General features: G+C 42.0%; 1 protein-coding gene across 3 annotated transcripts in view; it reads left to right on the forward strand.

Moving 5' to 3' along the window:
• The window catches only part of lrp4 (low density lipoprotein receptor-related protein 4), a 114,703-nt gene extending 96,164 nt beyond the window's left edge, over nucleotides 1-18,539 (forward strand). The window contains exons 15-39 of one of the 3 annotated variants that reach the window (XM_056374315.1): nucleotides 1,266-1,442; nucleotides 3,517-3,642; nucleotides 4,532-4,740; nucleotides 5,141-5,222; nucleotides 5,318-5,423; nucleotides 5,513-5,714; nucleotides 5,966-6,155; nucleotides 7,386-7,517; nucleotides 8,141-8,281; nucleotides 8,618-8,704; nucleotides 8,791-8,962; nucleotides 9,193-9,355; nucleotides 9,444-9,669; nucleotides 9,797-10,100; nucleotides 10,600-10,818; nucleotides 11,009-11,143; nucleotides 11,799-11,907; nucleotides 12,205-12,397; nucleotides 12,775-12,888; nucleotides 13,073-13,184; nucleotides 13,671-13,732; nucleotides 14,675-14,762; nucleotides 14,890-15,031; nucleotides 15,291-15,352; nucleotides 16,411-16,546. In XM_056374315.1, the coding sequence (XP_056230290.1) occupies nucleotides 1,266-1,442; nucleotides 3,517-3,642; nucleotides 4,532-4,740; nucleotides 5,141-5,222; nucleotides 5,318-5,423; nucleotides 5,513-5,714; nucleotides 5,966-6,155; nucleotides 7,386-7,517; nucleotides 8,141-8,281; nucleotides 8,618-8,704; nucleotides 8,791-8,962; nucleotides 9,193-9,355; nucleotides 9,444-9,669; nucleotides 9,797-10,100; nucleotides 10,600-10,818; nucleotides 11,009-11,143; nucleotides 11,799-11,907; nucleotides 12,205-12,397; nucleotides 12,775-12,888; nucleotides 13,073-13,184; nucleotides 13,671-13,732; nucleotides 14,675-14,762; nucleotides 14,890-15,031; nucleotides 15,291-15,332 (3,533 nt within the window). In that variant the 3' untranslated portion in view covers nucleotides 15,333-15,352; nucleotides 16,411-16,546. Of the gene's footprint in view, nucleotides 1-1,265; nucleotides 1,443-3,516; nucleotides 3,643-4,531; nucleotides 4,741-5,140; nucleotides 5,223-5,317; nucleotides 5,424-5,512; nucleotides 5,715-5,965; nucleotides 6,156-7,385; nucleotides 7,518-8,140; nucleotides 8,282-8,617; nucleotides 8,705-8,790; nucleotides 8,963-9,192; nucleotides 9,356-9,443; nucleotides 9,670-9,796; nucleotides 10,101-10,599; nucleotides 10,819-11,008; nucleotides 11,144-11,798; nucleotides 11,908-12,204; nucleotides 12,398-12,774; nucleotides 12,889-13,072; nucleotides 13,185-13,670; nucleotides 13,733-14,674; nucleotides 14,763-14,889; nucleotides 15,032-15,290; nucleotides 15,353-16,410 lie in introns of all 3 variants that reach the window. The other 2 variants (XM_056374300.1, XM_056374307.1) reach the window with 2 other exon arrangements.
• Nucleotides 18,540-20,429: the final 1,890 nt, after the last annotated feature.

Here is a 20,429-nt window from a genome sequence, read left to right on the forward strand (position 1 = left end):
AAGGAGATTGTTAATTTGGACCAGTGTGGAAGAGTCACCCCAAGCAGATGTTCCCACTGGAGACAAATCAGCGGGGAGTTCCCTGTCACACATGTTAGTGTTTAGACCAGGCTTCCACTGATATGTGCTGTGAACGCAGAGACTGACAATTATCAGCACAAGTCAACAATTTACACAGAGGAACGCAGTCGCAGGCTCAACGCCTCAATGCACATCACTAATGTAGCCAACTTTATAAGTCTAGGAGTGATGGGGTTTTTACATGATCACCCTATTATCTGCTGAAGTTAGAAACACATCTCTGTGCTCTTCTCACGTGTTTGAGGTGGGTGGGGGCTCTGTCGTCAGCTGTGCTTTTTTTAATTGTTTTACTTGATTATTGCTCATTTAGTCAACAAAATGTTTTCAGAGACGTCCTGTTCACAATATATATATATATATATATATACCAAGAGCCAAGGAATGTTGTGACATCACAAAGTTCCAGAAGTCCTGACGGCTGGTTTTAAGGCTCAGGTTCTGAATATAGGCTGTGTGCGTTTCTCTGTGGACTTAGGCTTTGATACTTCCACAGTATTAATATAGAACCTAGACCTGATCTATAATCAAAAGAGACATGGAAATCTTTTGGATTGGGACACACAAAAGGGAGGAAGAATCTAAGCTATAATGCTGTCCTTCATATTAAAATCTCCCATTAAAATGATTAAAATCAAAGACAAGAACTGGAAAATCTGTCCAGAATCAGCCTCTTGTATCAGTCTGACTTTGTTGAAGGACTGCTGCTGATGTTGTGTTCAAGATTCTGAATGGAAAAGTCACATTACTTCAGGAAACCGACGGAGCGCCTCTGCTTTTGGACACTCCGGCCACAACTAAACCAGCTACAGGCCGATGAGAGGCAGAGTAATTGAAAGCAGCTCTAAATGGGGAAGATATGACATCAGCCAAGCCCACAGCGCTGAATGGGAGGATGTTTGGAGAGGGTTGGAGGAACGAGCCAAATTCAGCGTTTGTTCTTTCCATTTTTTCGGTTTGGAAAGAGGCTTCAGATCTCCAAATAAACCTCACAGAATCAATATTTTTGCTCATTATCTGGGTGTCAAACTTAACGCCTGCGTTAGTTTACTTTTGATGATGAACTTCCCTCAAAAAATCAGCTCCTTCTCTCATGAGAAATGTCTTTGGCCTGTTGCTCGTTTAATCAAACGCTTCAGTGAGCATCTCTTAGTCTTTCTGAGCTCTGTCTCTTTTTCTCTCTTCAGGCCTGCCCCACCCATTTGCCATCACAGTATTTGAGGACAGCCTCTACTGGACCGACTGGCACACCAAGAGCATCAACAGCGCCAACAAATTCACGGGCAAGAACCAGGAGATCATTCGCAACAAGCTGCACTTCCCCATGGACATCCACACGCTGCATCCCCAGAGGCAGCCCGCAGGTCGGTACACAGCCGGGTTAAAGTGTCTTAAATATGCCCCAAGTTCAAATTGAGCCGTTCAAAAAGGCCGCAGCACAACATGACAGAGAGCATAGGTGTTGGCTGTGATCGGCTCGACGAACATATTTATCTTTTTGGTGCGGCGGGGTGAAAGTCGTAAGTTTCCAAAAATAAAATAATACTAAAGTAAAGTACAGATACTCTGAAAAATATATACTTAAGTACAGTACTACTGTCCGCTGCTGAGAATCAGTCTGCAGTTGGCAGCTGGTGACGTTGAAGTCATACCACTATAGAAGCCTGTTTCTCCAGAGAACTCATTGTTCTGTGTTTTTCAATACGTTATATCAAAGGTTGTATTGTTCATATTGGAACATCTTTTTTCTTTCACTGTTGTCAAATTACTGCAAGGTCACAAAGCAGCGCCTTGAATCAGGGCAATCAATAGCATCACAATGGAGGAATTCAATAGATTGTTTTGATCTTGTAACCAGTAGCAACGAGAAATGGTTGTGTTGTTTCAGTTGTTTAAGCTTCAATAATGTTAGTATCTGCATCATTTTTTTTGTTATAAAAAAGCTCTGACAATAACATGTCGTCCTGTAAATGGACAAAGGGTGGTGAAAGGTAGAGCTTACTATTATGATTTATATTACACTCTACATTCATTTCAGTTTGAGTCAAAGGCAAAAGAAAACTGCTGTTCTCCATTCATGAGGCTTGAAGGCTCCTTTTCTTGGCCATTTGTTTACCTCACATCCCTTCAAATCTGTAAATCCTGGGTGAGAACAATGGACCCATTTTTAAATAAAAAACGTCCATGTTTGCAGCCTGAAGCAGAAGAAAATGTTCATCAGGGCATCAGGCGGGAGAATGAAATGCTGAACAACAAAGCATCAAACAAAGACTCAGCGTTAGAGGGAGGAAGATGAGCTGGTTGAGGACAGACAGGGAAAACAGGGAAACCGTCTTTAGGGTGTTATCACACGCAGGAGTGGAAACTTTTCTCACGCGGTGGCGAACTGTGAGATGATAGCGCGATAAGTTGCACTAGTGTCAGACGCTGCGGTAGAACGGCCAGTCAAGGTGTTTTATCAGCACGATAGCGAAGACTTGTGTTCTTTGCTAACACACCGTGTTGAACTTGAGTTCAGGCCAAGAGAAAGTTTTGGTTATCATGCTGATAAAACACTGTAAACAGTCTTGACTCTAATATGAACTGTGAGCTGCCTCTGTGTTGGCAGAGAGGTCAGTCACTTTCTTTTTGTTTTGGTTGAGATTTAGTGAAGTCATGTTAGTTCATATGATGAACAGATTTGAACTCTGCATTAATTAAACAAAGCAAAGAGGCTTCTGGACTCAAGATCCAGACGCACACTGTGACTTTAAGAAGAACAAGCTCTGCCGTTGAGTTCATTTCATTTTTGAAACAGAAACATCTTAATTTTACAAATGTTTTTATTTCCAGACGAGGTAGCGCTGCTCAGAGGGCGAATCATAACCTCTTGTCTTGTAAACACAACAGTGGTTGAGGCTCTTGTCAAGTCACGGTCAGCACCACCCGTTCCTGGCAGACAACCACGTTCAGCAGCAGAAAAAAACATACACAGCCTCATGTATAAACGACAAGTTGTGCTTTTATGTACAAATGAACTGCGGAGAGTGAGTAAGCACATTTCCAAAAGTGCTGAACTATTCCTTTAAATACATTTACCTGGAAAGAATCAAAATACTCTTAATTCAGTTTAAATAAAAATTCAGGGTTTTATCATTTTCATCTTATTTTGGTTTTCTCTCACAATCTTAATTGGAGACATTGGCTGTGTATGACATGAGTGTCACTGTTAGATGATAATCACTATGTCCTCAACAATTAAATAAATTAGCAAAATGTCAGCATAGAAAATAGGAGTGATTTCGCAGCACGCTGTAGAGAGGCAGACAGAAAATGTAGAGAGATAAGATGACATGCAACTGAGGTCCCTGGTTGGATGCAAAAAATAACAAATAAAAGCAATTTCTAACCCCCATAAATCACCACATACTGAGCCGTGTGTGTGTGTCTGTCCTGCAGGCGGCAGGAACCGCTGTGGCACCAACAACGGAGGCTGCAGCCACCTGTGTCTCCCCAGCAACAAGACGTACACCTGTGCCTGTCCCACCGGCTTCAAGAAGGTGGACCAACACAACTGCGCCAACGGTGAGTTCCCAAACACCCAGAACATTAATGTCAACGCTGTTTAGGTGGAAACCTTGTATGTCCAAAACTGTTCATTTTCAGGAAATGAAAATAATTGAACACCGCATTATTTAATCACAAACTCTTGTTAATACTTTTTATTGGTTAGATATTTGTAAAACCCACAAACAGTGATCAATAGCATTAATTTATAGAAAAATAAAAAGACAAAATATGGAGATAAGAGGTTTCCGCCTGATAGCGATGATATGTATCATATTTCAGTGGATGTTATATATTTATTTATTTATTTATGTAACAGTAAATGCCAACAATTTAGCACTAGATTATTATTGAATGCATTAAAATAATATTTAATATATTTTAAGTAGTGGTTATTATAAACCCTCACAGATATGTTTGTGCCATAGTGATTGAAGTTATTATATAAATAAAGCATGCAGAGGCAAGACATCAAGACATTACAAGTGAAATTCCAACTAAAGGTAAAAGTAAAAATTACATAATTAAAAGTAAAAATGGCATGTTATGGTCCAATGCAGTTAAATTACTGCTGAACTAAAATTGATGGTATTTATTAGATAAGATATTTATATTGATATTGACTATTTTTGTTAGTTTTGTGACAGTTGCACTGCTTGAAGTAGAAGTGTTTGACACCTGAACACCCTTTAGTTTCTACATTTTCTTATCATCATTCTAGATGATTATATGAGGGGAAGAGTTATGATGATATAATGATAATAATATAACATAATGAGTCAGATTGGTTGGATTTGCCCTTTAAGGCCTGCTAGTCGTTTGTGTGGTAGTGCTGTTTTGCTGTGTTCACTGTTGACCCCACTGTTAAACCTAGAAGACTGACAGAAGACCTTTGGTCTTTAATCAGGTCTTGACAAGTTCCTGCTTTTTGCCCGAAGGACGGACATCCGACGAGTCAGCTTTGATACAGAGGACATGTCCGATGATGTCATCCCTCTGGCTGACGTGCGCAATGCCGTGGCGCTGGACTGGGACGCCAAAGACGGCTACATCTACTGGACGGACGTCACCACCGACTCTATCAACAGAGCGCTGTGGAACGGCGCCAAGCAGGAGGTCAGTGACATTTATACTCTGGCTGAACTCAACACAAGACGTCCCATCATTTCTCATCTGTCCCCAGACTGAACAGAGGGAAGCAGCAGCTGAATACAGGAGGATTTAAGTTAATGCAGTACTGCCATCTACTGGGGCTTTATACAAGGTGTAGCGTTTAGTTGACGTGTGTTAGATTCAGTTCACCTTGTTCTCCACTGCACAAAATCACACAGAGACACAAAAACATGTTCCAGTAAGATTTTGAATTAGAAATAATAATAGTAGCTGTGAAATAGTGGCATTCATTTATACTCTTGATTTATCAATATCAGTAGCAGATCCTTGTCCTTGTCCTTCTCTCCTACGTGAATAAATAACACCAAAAATTCTAAACACTGTATCTTCTATATATCTCCAGGTGGTGGTGGACACCAGTCTGGAGAGCCCGGCAGGTTTGGCGATTGACTGGGTGACCAGCAAGCTCTACTGGACTGATGCTGGTAATGCTTCATGCATCATGTACAATCACTGTCATGACTAGTGCATGCTGTCAGATTTCAACAAGTCAAGTCATGTCATGTGTTGCGATTCTCAGGTACAGATCGTATTGAAGTTTCTAACGCTGACGGGAGCATGCGGACCGTCCTGATCTGGGAGAACCTGGACCGGCCCAGGGACATTGTCGTCGACCCGATCGGAGGGTGAGATATTGAGAAGATTGAAACAGTAACGTATGAACCTGATCCTGGCATTCTCATCATTTCTCATTTGTCTTATTCTTTCTCTGTAGTTTCATGTACTGGACCGACTGGGGTGCCAACCCGAAGATCGAGCGTGCGGGAATGGACGCCTCCAGTCGCATAGTCATCATCTCATCCAATCTGACTTGGCCCAACGGGCTGGCTATTGACTACGAGACCAAACGCCTGTACTGGGCCGACGCTGGCATGAAGACTATTGAATTTGGCAACTTTGATGGCTCTGACCGACAGGTAAAGGGTGTTTTTAAGTTGTTATGCCTTCGTTTTTATCCTCACAAAGTTCATGTTTCTTTGCTGATTTGTTTGAGAAACTTTATCAGGTAAAATTTAAATAGTAGGAATAAAATATTTAGTTGGCAGCAGTTTGATAAATGGAGATTTACTTTCTAGTTTTTCTGTTCCTTTGGAATCAACATTGTAAACAGATGTTTTAGGGAGGTGTATGAATCTCACCAGATCTCTGCTGCTGTTTTTGCGTACAGGTTTTGATTGGCAGCCAGCTGCCTCACCCCTTCGGCCTGACTGTGCACGAGGACAAGCTGTACTGGACAGACTGGCAGTCCAAGAGCATCCAGAGCGCTGACAAGCTCACCGGCTTGGGTCGGCACACACTGGCCGAAAACCTGGAGAACCTCATGGACATTCACATGTTCCACCGACACCGCGAGACAGGTCTGTGTGCGTCCACATGCTAGATCAAGACTGAAGCATACAAGTACAGTGCAGTCAGCAAGTACAATGGCAGAGACACATTTTTCATTTTTATTGTTTTTCAACAAACAAAGTAACGTATTTGTATTGCACCTTTCATGCAAACAATGCAGCTCAAATTACTTTACAATAAACAAATAGGTTTAAAAACGATACATGTACAAAATGATGGTTTGTGCATGTGCAATAAAAAAAAAATTAAAAAATGAAGGCAGACAGCTGTCAGTTTTTGTTGAGCTGAAATTAATGAAACAGTGACGGCAAGATTTCAGTGCAGCTGAAATGTGATGATGTTTACACCCACATTAGAAGGACATTGTAGGAGCTCCAGCCATTTTTAGTAGTTAATAACTATTATTTCCCCAAACTTGGCAAATGGGCCTGAGTTAGCCTGTCCTGTTAGCATTAGCTTAAGCAGCCAAAGTGCAGAGCATATTTCAAAACCCTGTCCTCAAGACATGTAGAAATGATTATGGTTATGCATAGAACAAACATATCATGTTTAACATCACCAGTGCAGACCTGGAGTTCAGCTTGCAGAAAATAATTACAATTTAAATTGCACTTAAAAAGAGAAATCAAAATTAATTGTTTCTGTATATTTTTCAACTCTAGTCTACATGTATGTTTAGGATCATTGTCCTGCTGGATTTGTTAGAAAAAGGACTTTGAGTTTGATTTCAATTCACTTCACACACTCGTAAAAGTCTTAGTTATTACTTCACTTCAAATCCAGTGTGCTGCAGATATGACATATACAAATAAAAAATGTGTCGCAGTCCTTATACTTACGAACCAGACTTTTATCTCCTCTGTCCTCTCCTGGGCTCGTCTCTTGTTACAAAGATAAAAAAAAAAAAAAAAGCCTTTCTGCTTTTCTGATTTTTGCCGCCTTTTCTCAGCTCAGATCCAGTGTCTCTGCTGACACTGGGAGGATTACAGGTAAACTGAACCCACATCATTGGCTGAGAGTGCAGGGAGCCTCAGGGGCTCATGCCGAACTAAAACCCCACTGATCTCACTGATGTGTGGGGGGCTTTCCTGTGTTCTCACTGTAGCGTAGCGTAGTGTGTTTCTTTCTTGTTTGCCCCACTTTCTTTCATTCCCTTCCCATTCCTCGCCTCTAAGCTGACCTAGAAAGAAAGTGGGATGGTGGATGAGCTGAGTCTGGTTGTGTGTCTCCATCTGTAGTTCGTAACCCTTGTGCGGTGAATAATGGAGGCTGCAGCCACCTCTGTCTGCTGGCTCCTGCTCCCAAAGCCTCCAGCTGTGCCTGTCCCACTGGGATCAACCTGCAGACGGATGGAAAGACCTGCACGCCTGGTATGAAACAACCTCTGTTTGTATTTCAGAAAAAATGTACCAAAAATTAAAACGGGAGTCCACAAGGTCCGTTGAGGATAAACATCCAGTAATATGCTCAAAAATAATATTAAGAGGAAGCCTCTTATAACCTAAGGTCTTACCTCATAATCACATCTATACTTTGTCTTCAGTGTAAAAAAATAACCCAGTTACTTGTCAGTGTTAAGATAATGCAGTATGACTTCTCACGGTAGAGATTAACCAAAATGCAAAGAAATATCGGCTAAAAAAAAGTGTTTCTGGTGAATCCCATATCGCAACCACAACGCAACATTATACTTAATATCTGCATCAACAAAGGCTTGATGGGAATAGTGGAACAATAGTAGTGACAAAATCCTAGAAAAATCTCTTTTATACATCTGCAGATAAAAGGAGAGAAAATTACACAGAAACAGCATCGAGTTCAAAGGGTTAATATCAAAAACTTTGTCTCCCAGGAAGATAAAAGCGTGTCAGCGCCCTTTGTGTTCTGACAGAAAGGTGCTGTGATGTGTGCTGGTGTGTGTGTGTGTGTGTGTGTGTGTGTGTGTGTGTGTGTGTGTGTGTGTGTGTGTGTGTGTGTGTGTGTGTGTCTGCAGGAATGAACAGCTTCCTGATCTTTGCACGGAGGACAGACATCAGGATGGTTTCTCTGGATATCCCCTACTTCGCTGATGTGGTTCTGGCCGTTAATAGCTCCATGAAAAATACCATCGCCATTGGTGTCGACCCCAAAGAAGGTTTGTATGTCTTGTTTTAAAATGCTTAATTCAGTCGTAAAAAGAATATCCTGCACATTGCTCTTGCTCAGCATCACAATTTATTGATCATAATAATGTTTCAGTCTCTTATTTTTAATAATACACTTCTGCCGAAAGTCTAGAGAGACCGAAACCTTAAGATGTTCAATAAATTGCGATGCTGAGCAAGAGCAGTGAGCGGGATATTCTTCTTTTCAAGACTGAAGTGACATTTTCCGATGCACCTGCACCTAAAACATTTGGATGTGTGAGTATCTTCATTGAGAAAAATGCCTAGGTGTCCTTATGTGTCTGTGTACGCCTCGTCTCTTGCAGCAAAAGTGTATTGGTCTGACAGCACACTGAAGAAGATCAGCAGAGCCAACATCAATGGAACAGCACATGAAGACATCATATCTACAGGTAAGCAGGGTGACTCACATGTATGATACTGTTTTAACTCCACCCCAGTCGTAGCGTCACGAATCCATCTTTGTCTCTCTCCGTAGGGTTGGTGACAACCGACGGTCTGGCGGTGGACGCTCGTGGCAGGAAGATCTACTGGACAGACACGGGAACCAACCGCATTGAGGTTGCCAACCTGGACGGCTCCATGAGGAAAGTTCTGGTCTGGCAGAACCTGGACAGCCCTCGAGCCATCGCTCTCTACCATGAGATGGGGTGAGGCTGCTAGAGCACAACAGCTTTTTATTTTCAGAGCATTTGGTGCAAATCTCCGAGTGTACTGTCAAAGATGTAACTGAAGAGATCATGATCCTCAGTGGTAGCTCTAGTTCAGCATGACTGTAGTGTATGTGCTGGTCTCGTGTCCCTGCATGTCCTCATCACTTACTTCTAGCCTTGTTACACTGTCTGACCGTCGACATCGGTGTCCTGTCTCTCTCCTCCAGTTATATGTACTGGACGGACTGGGGAGAGCACGCTAAGCTGGAGCGTTCGGCGATGGATGGATCAGACCGCGTGGTCCTCATCAGTAACAACTTGGGCTGGCCCAACGGCCTGGCCATCGACATGGCCGGCTCGCAGCTACTGTGGGCCGACGCTCACACAGAGGTCGGCTGTGACTCCTCATGACACTCACTTGGTCTCTTCGTTTTTAAGGCCTCGTAATGCTGACCTTCTCGTGTCTTTGTCTGTCCAGCGTATTGAGGCGTCTGACCTGAACGGGCAGAATCGCCGCACCCTCGTGACTCCAGTCCAGCACCCGTACGGTTTAACCCTGCTGGGGTCCCATATCTACTGGACCGACTGGCAGAGCCGCAGCATCCAGCGAGCCGACAAGAACACCGGGGCCAACACTATCACGGTGCGGGCCAATCTGCCAGGCCTGATGGACATCCAGGCTGTAGACAGGGAGAAACCACTGGGTGAGTCATTGGTTATTTAGTTGCATTGTGGGAAGTGTAGAATGCAGTATTTTTGGAGCGTCTGTTTTATTTTAAGTGAACCTCAGTCCTCTTTGCACCAAGCCGTCTGTGTCTGGCCTCTCCTCAGGTTTTAATAAGTGTGGCAGGAGGAACGGGGGCTGCACCCACCTGTGCCTGCCTCGTCCCAATGGCACGTCCTGCGCCTGTCCCACCGGCATCTTGCTCAAGGGAGACGGCAGGTCATGTGAGGACTCCCCGGAGACGTACCTGCTCTTCTCCAACCGTGTCAGTGTGCGCAGAATCTCCCTGGACACCAACGACCACACTGACGTGCACGTACCGGTGCCCGAGCTGCACAATGTCATATCACTGGACTACGACAGCGTAGACGGAAAACTTTACTACACTGATGTCACCCTCGACGTTATCAGGTGCGAACACAAACGTCTGCCCGTAAACTCTCTCATGCCATTTGTGTTTTATCTTTGATTTAGTAATTAGCATTTTATGATTATCTGTATTAACCAAGGTCAGTCATTGTCTAAACAAAAACAAAGAACAGTGTAATTAAGGGAGGTCTTTGTGTAAGCGTTTAGCTTCCTACCTCCTGCACAAGCTAATTTGTTTTGGTTTCATGTATGTCTGAGTATATGTAAGTATAAAGTCTGGGAAGCTAATATCTGTATATACACAGATTCTGGATAAAGTTGAAATAAGTGTCATTGTTATTTGAATTTTCCAGAGGAAAAAAAAAAAGACATTCCCTTCAGAGTGAAACATTTTAAATGTATATTATAGTTAAGTACAGAATAACAAAACAAATCCCTAACTCACATTAAGACAACAGAATAAAATATTTAATTTATTTCATATGTTTTATTTGCTCTTATCACGTCGCCCTGTGTCATCTAATGTCCATCCTTTACATAGGCGTGCAAACCTAGACGGCACCGACATGGAGACGGTGATCAGTCAGGGCCTGAAGACCACGGATGGGCTGGCTGTAGACTGGGTGTCCAGAAACATGTACTGGACCGACACGGGACGCAACACCATCGAGGTGGCCCGCCTGGATGGAACGAGCCGCAAGGTCCTGGTGAACAACAGTTTGGATGAACCCAGAGCCATCGCAGTGTTCCCGAGCAAAGGGTGAGAGGGCGGGAGAGAAGGCTTCACTCACAAATTAAAATTTGGGTTTTGACTCACAAGCTGTTAAAAGACATTTCTGAAGCATTGTTATCTGTAATGGGGCTGTTAAAAGCCAAATAATGAACTAAAGGATTTGCAGTTTGTTTTGATAATAGCCAGTCTCCTCACCAGCTCGGCCTTGTCCCTGCAGGTTCCTGTTCTGGACCGACTGGGGTCACATCGCAAAGATTGAGCGATCTCACTTGGACGGCTCGGACCGAAAGGTCCTGATCAATACGGACCTAGGCTGGCCCAATGGTCTCACGCTAGACTACGACACACGAAGGTCAGAGAGAGAAGCACATCTCTGGGGGGAAATACCTGTATGGATTTTTTTTTCCACAACGGAACCTTGGAAATGAAATGAGATTAGATATAATGAAAGTTTCATGATGTAATAATCCTGGTGGGGTATCAGCAATTTATCTCCGTGACGAGAAGAGAGTCCTGATTATACAACAGCCAATTATTGTGGAACTACTGAACATACTGATATTGATGCAGTTCATGAAAGGAATTTGCGTATTTGACAAACTGGCTTGTATAACTGCAAAATGTTAACTTTTTACATTTTTAGGTACAATATTAGAAAGGCATATATGCTTTCATTCGCCAGCACGTGCAAAAGAGTTAAATACACTAAACATGTCTAAGATAATGTAATCGAATGCATCAACACATTATGAATCAACAGTCTAATCGAAATGACTATTATAAACTTAACAGTGACAGCATGAATTACAAAGCTATTGTACTGAATGGATTTTATTGTCTGTGTCTTAGTTGTTATTGTCCAGCTCCATAGCTATCATTAACACGTTGTGTTATACACATGTGTGTATGTAATAGTAACAGCCTCACAGTGCAGTCAGAGTGTGTTCACAGACACTTCCAGACACCATATTACAAGTGTGTTTATGAATCCTTGATGTTTTCTGCAGGATCTTCTGGGTTGACGCCCACTTGGACAGGATCGAGAGTTCAGACCTAAACGGGAAACTGCGTCAGGTCCTTGTCAGCCCGGTGTCCCACCCGTTCGCCCTCACGCAGGTACCCCCAACCCCAACCCTCCTCACCCTCCGCTGTGGGCTGACCCTCCTTCCTCCACTCACCTGCTCTCTTTCACTCATCGGCTCACCGTGTGACTCTCACTGGTCGTCTCTCCGTCCTCCAGCTCATACTGAACTCATTCGACTTAACCATTTCTTCTACTTCGCTTCCACTCTGACCCTCATTTTTCTTCCTCCTCTCTCCCTCCCCTTCTCCCTTCCCTTTTTCTTCCTCCCGTCCCCTCGCTCCTTGTCTGTGTTTTTTCCTCTCCTCTCTTCTTCTCCCTCGTTTCCCCAGTTGAAGCCGGTGTCCTCCCCTCTAACCCCTTTCTCCCGACTCTCGCAGCAAGACCGCTGGATCTACTGGACGGACTGGCAGACTAAGTCCATCCAGCGGGTGGACAAACACACCGGCCGTAACAAGGAAACGGTGCTGGCCAACGTGGAGGGCCTCATGGACATTATAGTGGTATCGCCTCACAGACAGACGGGTAAGGAGGCTTTTCTCCTGGCACCTCCATCACATATGAGAGGCACCAAAGATACCTATCGATAATAACACAATGAAAAGATCATTGCCAATCTCAGTGATAAATTCTGAATTTTATAGCCTTCAGTTGTGTTGTTTGTCATTCTAAAATGTTCAATATCGTCTCATTGTGCTAAGCAGTTATAACCACTATTGATTGGTTAAAAAACTGGATCTCTTTTTTTTTTTTTTTTTTTCAGCCTCTGTAATGAAAAAGTTTTGTGATTCTTAAAAGGATAATTCCATAAAAACACCACAAACTACATCCTCAAAAATGCGCCTTAAATTAAATCAGACTGTCTGGTGCCAGTTGTGAATGTTCCCCTTCCCCTCATTCAGGGACCAACCTCTGTGGCGTGAATAATGGCGGCTGCACTCACCTCTGCTTCGCAAAGACCAACAGTTTTGTGTGCGCCTGCCCCGATGAACCAGAAGAGCGACCCTGCTCCACCAGTGAGTGACCACCGTGATTGTACAGTGTGTGCTGACTTTTTGATGTTCGACCATAAGGAACAAATCCTGTATTGTTGGCCAATTTGAAATGTTCATAGTAGGATTATCTTGGCCACAGTTAAACAAAAAGATATAGAATGACGAAGTAATGTGGGTAAAGTGACCAACTGTTTGTGTTTATCAGTTTCAGGTTACATCCCTACCTCTCCTGCCAAAGGAACCAGCAGCACTCCTGTCCCCAACAAGATCCCTAAAGCTCCAACAGACGCTCCGCACAGAGGACCCTCACTGGTCAAGTACGTCCCTTTGTCCATTTGAATATTTGTTTAACAGGAAAGCTCCTTTTCAAAGTGATCAGTTGCTTTCTGAGGAACAAGATGAAACGAGATGTTTCCAGATTTTCCGTCACTTCTTTTAGTAGTTCGACTAATTTGAAGAAGTACCTTGTAAGAAATAATTGGAGGAGTGAAGTTGCTTGTCCTTGATCAAAAAACATTGAATTATTTCAGTCCTAAGAGGTTGGAGGGTTTTCTCACTCCACTGAGAACTAATTATGTCACTGTTCATCCCTTACACAAAACACAATGAGGTTTTCAGCCAGCAATAATACTACACAAGCGACACACTCTTCCCAAAAGGCCTTGCAGAGAGTTATCTTTAGGGAAAACTATAGAATGGTTTTGACTTAATAAGGTCTTTTCCAGCTAATAAGAAAGTTAAGAAAGTCTCCTAACGTACAGTCTGTTGCATTTCTATCGTTTTTCTTTTTTTTTTTTGTACAGCTGCACTGACAAGAACCTGAATGTAGAAGGCTGCTCGAGCAACGTGGTGACGGCTCCTCATGGTCAGTATACAAAACAGTTCTCATCACACTGCATGGAACAATCTGACAATCAAGTCTGACATTTTGGGAATTCACATTTACAATCTTACCTAGAGTTAAAAGAGAAAATCCATGTATTCATTTCATCCATGTGTCAAGTACAGAAATAGGTCTGTTTAGCCTAGCTTAGCTCAAAGACTAGAAGCAGAGGGAGACTGTTAGCCTGGTTCATTGGAAAGTTTTTAATTTTTTTATCTGACAACTACAAACATGTAAAGTTGAAACATTGTGGTTTTAGGTGAAATTGGTTGTAGCTGTTGGTTACTAGCTTGCTAGCTAACATAATAACAGCTTTGGAGGTGTTACATAATGATGTTTTTATCACCATGTGGGAGGTACAGTAATTACTACTTTCCAACTTGTAAACATCATTCACATCAACCACCAAGCAATTACGACTGGGAAAGTGTTTTTTCTGAAAGCTCTGACATGTCTGACTTGGCACAAATAACATGGAGGTGCCTGAAACGGCAAAAAGCAAACAAATATGGGTGCTGAAGTCAGCCACGCTCCATCACCAAGGCGATTAAATTCAAATGAACCGATGAATAGATATAATATTAAAACTTTGTTTGCATAGGCCATTTCAAAAACACAGCCTCAAAGTTTGCCTTCACAATAAGTGAAATGAAAACAGGTGAAACTAATGCAAGACAACAAATAAATCGATAAAAAAAGCTGTTATCTTGATGTTCACTGTACAAAATGTTACTCAGAGATTGAGAAAGTTGTTCATCCATGTTGAGGTGTTGAGGAGACAAACAGTCAGACCTGCAGCAATGAGTTTCTGTTGATGTGAACACTGATAAATCTTTCAGATCAGAGATCAAACTGTAAGTGAGTAGGAGCCACTGGATTTGCTCTGTAAACGCACCGCTCTTTAATATCTGTGCTATCTCGCAGGTGAAGGCCTTCATATCAGCTACGTGATCGGTGGAGTTCTGACCATCCTGGCTATTCTGATCCTCATCGCTGCTTTGATCATTTACAGGTCAGTCTGCTTGACACTTTTCCCATTGTTCTTACCCCCTGATCTTAAACAGACGGTGTAATGACTTCCGTTCAATACACAGGAAATAGTTCAATGCGTAAATCACATGCTGATTTTTAATCAACAGACATAAAAAGTCAAAGTTCGCTGACCCGGGAGTGAGCAACCTGACCTACAGTAACCCCTCCTACCGGACGTCCACGCAAGAGGTGAAGATCGAGGCGTCGCAGAAGCCTCCAATATACAACCAGCTTCGATATAAGAAAGAGGTAACAGACAGACTGGATACTGAAGTGAGAGCGACAGACTTTTTTTCTTCTTTCTGTTGAGTAGATGAATGGATTTAAGGTGAATCCATGATATTTTCTCAGAATGATCACAGACTGTGTAGCTGTATGGTGGGTAACCACAGAGACAAATGACTTCACTGTTTGTCTCTGGTCATATTGATTGTGATGGATTGTGACATGAGCAGGTTACAGACACCAGCGCTCATCTTCTCCTCCCCCTCTATCTCCCTCACTGCAGCTCTCTCATCCCTACAACTCCCTCTCTCCCTTTATCTTTTGACCCACTTGTCCCGTGGAGAGGTAGTTACACAGCATGGAGGAGTCGTGTCCTCTCCAGTTGTGTTTTCTCTGACTTGTCCTTCTTTGTTTTTCCTTGTTTCTTCTGTCTTTCACCGCATGCAGTCTGCCATCCAATAATTAATCATTTCTCTCTTTGGTGCTGTTTCTGAGATCTATGATCAGCAGCATGCCAGTGTTTTTACTACTATATTTATATTTTATTTTCCTTGTGAAACTGACATTTCAACAGGCAGGTGATCTAAATGTATGGATAGATAATGTTAAAGGTGCTACATGTATTATATATCTCTCAAATTAATTGTGAAGCCTTGGAATAACCATAAGCAACATGTTGAGCATCATAAAGCCAACAGTTTCAGGCAAGAACACTGACATTGACTGATGTGAGCTGAGCTGTTGTCTTTTTTCATGCTGGAGATGAAGACACACTGTCCAAATTACTCCTGTACAACAGTTGACTGAATAATCTCCATGAGTATTATATGCAGCGCTGTAGCCTGGCTCCATGTGCTCTGGAAAAATAACACCATCCCCAAATTCAGTGGCTTTAAGCTGACAGCCTGGTGTTTTTGTTTGTGCTAATTATATACCTGTAGCACCTTAATCTGAAAATGAAAAACTAACTAACTCCAGAAGAAAGCACAGCAGCATTACTAAAAGGAACCAACTTGCTGTGCATGGGTTGTGTTTAAAGGTGACATCTTGTTCTGGGGTGTTGTGCAGTTTGTCTCTAATTAATCCTTAAAGGGGAATCCACCTTTTTACAGGCTGAACTTTTCAAATTTTGGTATTTGATGTTTTTCTAACCGATGTTAACATCAATGAACTGTAACTATTCTTTAAATAAGAGTGAAGGGATAGGATTAAGGAAGGAAGAAATAGAGAAAAAGAAATGGGCATGTGAGAAAGAAATTAAGGAAAGACTCGCAAAATCATAATTCGACCCCTGGGAATTGTTTAGTTGAACAGATTGAACCTGAGGGTGGATTTTTCCTTTAAACTGCTGACATACGCAGAGGCCGTCACTCTGACTAGACTAACTGAGTCTCGTTGTCCAGGGGGGAGTGGACGGAGGCTACACCAAGGAAAAGATTCGCATTGTGGAAGGCGTGTGTCTCCTGTCCAATGATGAGCTTTACTGGGACGACCTAAAACAGATCAAGCCGTCCAGAGGAGGCCTGCACACCTGCATGCGCACAGACACCGTGTCCCTGCAGGCCAGCAGTGCTTCGCTAGATGATGGCGAGACAGAGCAGCTCCTCCAGGAGGAGGCGTCCGAATGCTCTTCCATAACCACCCTGACTCCTTCAGCCATCACCCCGCAGCGTCACGCCCAGCACAGCCTGCCCGACACTGGCTGGACCTCCACACGCAAGCCCTCTACCGAGAGCGAAGTGTGAGGGAGGCCCCGCCGCTGCCCTCTGTGCTTTATCTAAACCTCTGTTACACACATACACACACATACCTGTATTTATAGCTGGTACAAAACACAAAGGTAAATAGGTACAAACACAGTAAAATTTGCATATGTAGAGTAACGGTACATATGAACCTGGTTAGACACAATTAAGCTCCCATAAACACAACTCCTGTCTCTGAAAATGGGGCTCCGTCCTACTTGTGCGTGCAAACAAACACACACACACACACACACGTACACACACACACACACACACACACACACACACACACACACACACACACACACACACACACACACACACACAGTACAGTCCTTCAACAGTACCCTCAGTGCTACTGCCTTTAGGCAAAAATGATAGACTAATGAGCATGCTGGAATAAGAAAGCAAATAACTCTGGGGAGGAAGTGAGCAGAGAGACACGAGCGTTATCTGGAGCCTTTTTAAAGGATGCAAACGCTGAATGCGACGGACGCTTCTCTGTGTACAACTTCACCTTTACTTTTTGTGAATTTTTTTTTTTTTTTGGACAAAGCTAAAATGACATACTCCCTGGATGATGTAACCATGATGCTCTCTCTAATACCACTCATGTCTTTATGAACTCTATTTATGAACGTTTTTGTACTTGTAGAGTGGGTTTGCTGACTTCCAGAGAACGGTGGGAGTGTTGTGTTAGAACTTTGTGCTGCAGGACCTGGGTTTTAAAGAGTTGTATTTATGACAGTGCCAAAGGGTGGGGCTTCACAGAGTCTCCATACTTGTTTCTGCATTTACACTACAGTAGAGATGTATCTTAATTACGGATCGTTGATTTTCCTCCACCTCAGTGACGACACCTGCTTCTGATTCCTTATTTTACAACCTCCAACGGGTCAAGCAAGGACTTGCTGTAGCTGGTGCTCTAAGCTGGTTGCAGAAGTCCATTCATCCTCAGCAAAAGTAAACTGAAAGGAGCCTTTTGTGTGTGTGTGTGTTTTTTTTTTTTTTTTTAAAGTTGTGACTCAACCATTGTTGATCCTCGGGCATAGAAGAGGAAGCCGTGATGAAGTAACAGCCTAAGTGCCAAACATTTCATTCTTTTTCCTCCTTCAACCTATATATTTATTTTTCTCAGAGGTTTTAAAAATGTACATTCTTTTTTTTTTTTTTTTTTTTTTTTTTTTTTTTTTACTTGGGTTTGGTCACCCAAATCTTAAAAAAAACATATCTTCTCACTTACCACTGCTGCTGTTCAGCCATGCAGGTAGTTGTGGTTTTATTTACCCAGCTGATAGATACTGTATATGTCTCTGGGATTTCTCCTGCCCACAAACACTGGGGTTTACTGTGGAACTACTTCCTCAGTGCAAACTCGCATTGAAAATTTCTTTCATTGGTCTTTCCAAAAAAATATATATATATGGTTCAGGTTCCTGGGGTTTTCTATCCAGATAAATGATGATCTATGAGCACTTACTATTACAATTTGAACATGAACAATTGAACAACATTTGAACAATTTTGACATGTTTAAAAACAATTCATTTTTTAGCAACTAAAAAAAAAATTTCCTTGAGTGCAAGAGTGCATGTTGTACACTGTCGTCACCATTGTTCCCTCAGCCATGATATCCACCTTTAGCTTAGCTGTAATTCCAGCTGTATAACAAAAGTATACGCCATTCTGCCCTCCCTGTCCATTCTTATAGCTTGGTACTTTGACCCACAATGGTCTTAGGCATGCAGGTTGGTACTTTTTTTTTTTTTTGTTAAGGCTGCTACAAACATAAATATTATAATAATTACAACTACAGACAGGTAATGAATTAAAGGAAAAACCAACATAAATGTCTTGGTAAGGTGTTCGGCCACCACGTGTTGCCAGAACAGCATTGATTTTTCTACGTCTCTGGAGTCTGGACTGTACAGGAGGGATGAACACCATTCTTCCAGAAGGTATTGCCCCATTTGGTGTTTTGATGATGATGATGATGATGATGATGATGATGATGGTGGAGAGCACTGTTGAACATGTCAGTCCAAAATCTCCCATAGCTCATAGCAAATGATGTGAGTCGCATCATTTTCGTACTCGTGAAACCATTCAGTGACCCCTTGTGCCCTATGGATGGGGGTGTTGTTATCCTGTTTTTAGGTTTTTCCTTTAATTTGCCACCCATCTTTATTTTGTTAAAAAACAAATAAAAAAAATACCTTTTTTAACAAATTGACTTAACTGAACAGGATAATATTAAGAAGGATTGTGGTTTAGAGTTAGATCGTTAGATATCTGCATCACTACAAATTTCAATGTTATTTTTGAGTCAGATTTCCTTACTTCTAGAACATAATCACAAAAGTTTCAGTTCCACTTTGGCTCTCTACTGTTTTATTGGGGGAGTTGCAAGTTTCAAGAGGCTAATCTATCAGGAAACTTGGCACGTACAACCAAAAGTATCTGCGTGACCAAACACTACTAGAGGTAAATGAGAACATTTGTTCTTTTCACGATTTGAGTTTTAATCCATCAACTCTAAATCTGTAATGTAAAGGTGCACTCGCAGTGTCTGCCACAGTACAGCATAACAAATGGGTAAATTAGGAACACTGTGCATGTCTGACCCCATCAGACAGTGAGGGTTATAGTTTAGAAATATATCACTGACAACTTAATGAAAAATGAATTTAATACAAGTAAAGATATTATGCATTGCTTTACCTTTAGAGTACAATTCTGTCTGTTGTTGAAATATGGTACAAGGAAATACTATATTGTTATATTGACAAATATATCAGTTAGACTTTATAGAACCATGTATTTTGAAGTATCTGCTACAAGCTCAGCAACTTGCTGATTTGCTGCTAGACGAAGCACTGAGGCCAATGAAAGAGGGTCTTGGCAGCTACATAACTACGGTCTCTGACGGTTGGTTGACAGTAGGCCTACAGAGCATCACAGCGACCCAGTAACCAATCATCCCGGCTCACAGTCCCTCCAACTCTGCTGCAGGAATGCTAAAACTGTACAGATTTTATCATGCTGATATAAGCAAAAACATTTCTGTTGAAGATATTGCGTTGATTCAGTTGTATAGTCTTTTGTACAAAGGGATTTCATGACCGTTTTTAGACTTGTATTAATTTTACTCACTGGAGAAGAACTTTTTTTGTTTTGTTTTGTTTTTGCTGGATTATTTTAACCACTGTGTTTCCAAGCCTTGTAAATGATAGGGAATATACCAGTTATTTAATAGTGCTCTTTTATCTTATGAAATACTGGTCGCGTATAGCTGTTGTAAAGTTAACAAAAAGAGGTATTTATGATTTCTGTTTGGTTGTCACTTGATGTGTAAATATGAAAAGACTGTATATGTATTTCCATGGCAGTACTAACAAGCTGTGTTGTGTGATATAGTGAATTATCCCTTTGCTATCTTTTAATATAAAATTGCATTTGCATTTCAATGAAACTTTTGGCTCACTCATCTGTGCACTTACTGCCCTTAAGACAAATGTCTTCCTTATCCGACACGATGATGATATATAGCAATAAATTAAATGCAGATGTTGTAGTATTTAGAGAGCCAACCGAGCACAAAAGTACATAACTTATACTATCAAATAAAGTTAGTTTCAGGCAGAGTGTTACAATGTCTGGAGGAAAGAACGTGAATT

Source organism: Seriola aureovittata, chromosome 1 (assembly GCF_021018895.1).
Source record: "Seriola aureovittata isolate HTS-2021-v1 ecotype China chromosome 1, ASM2101889v1, whole genome shotgun sequence".
In the NCBI taxonomy this organism is placed as follows: domain Eukaryota; kingdom Metazoa; phylum Chordata; class Actinopteri; order Carangiformes; family Carangidae; genus Seriola; species Seriola aureovittata.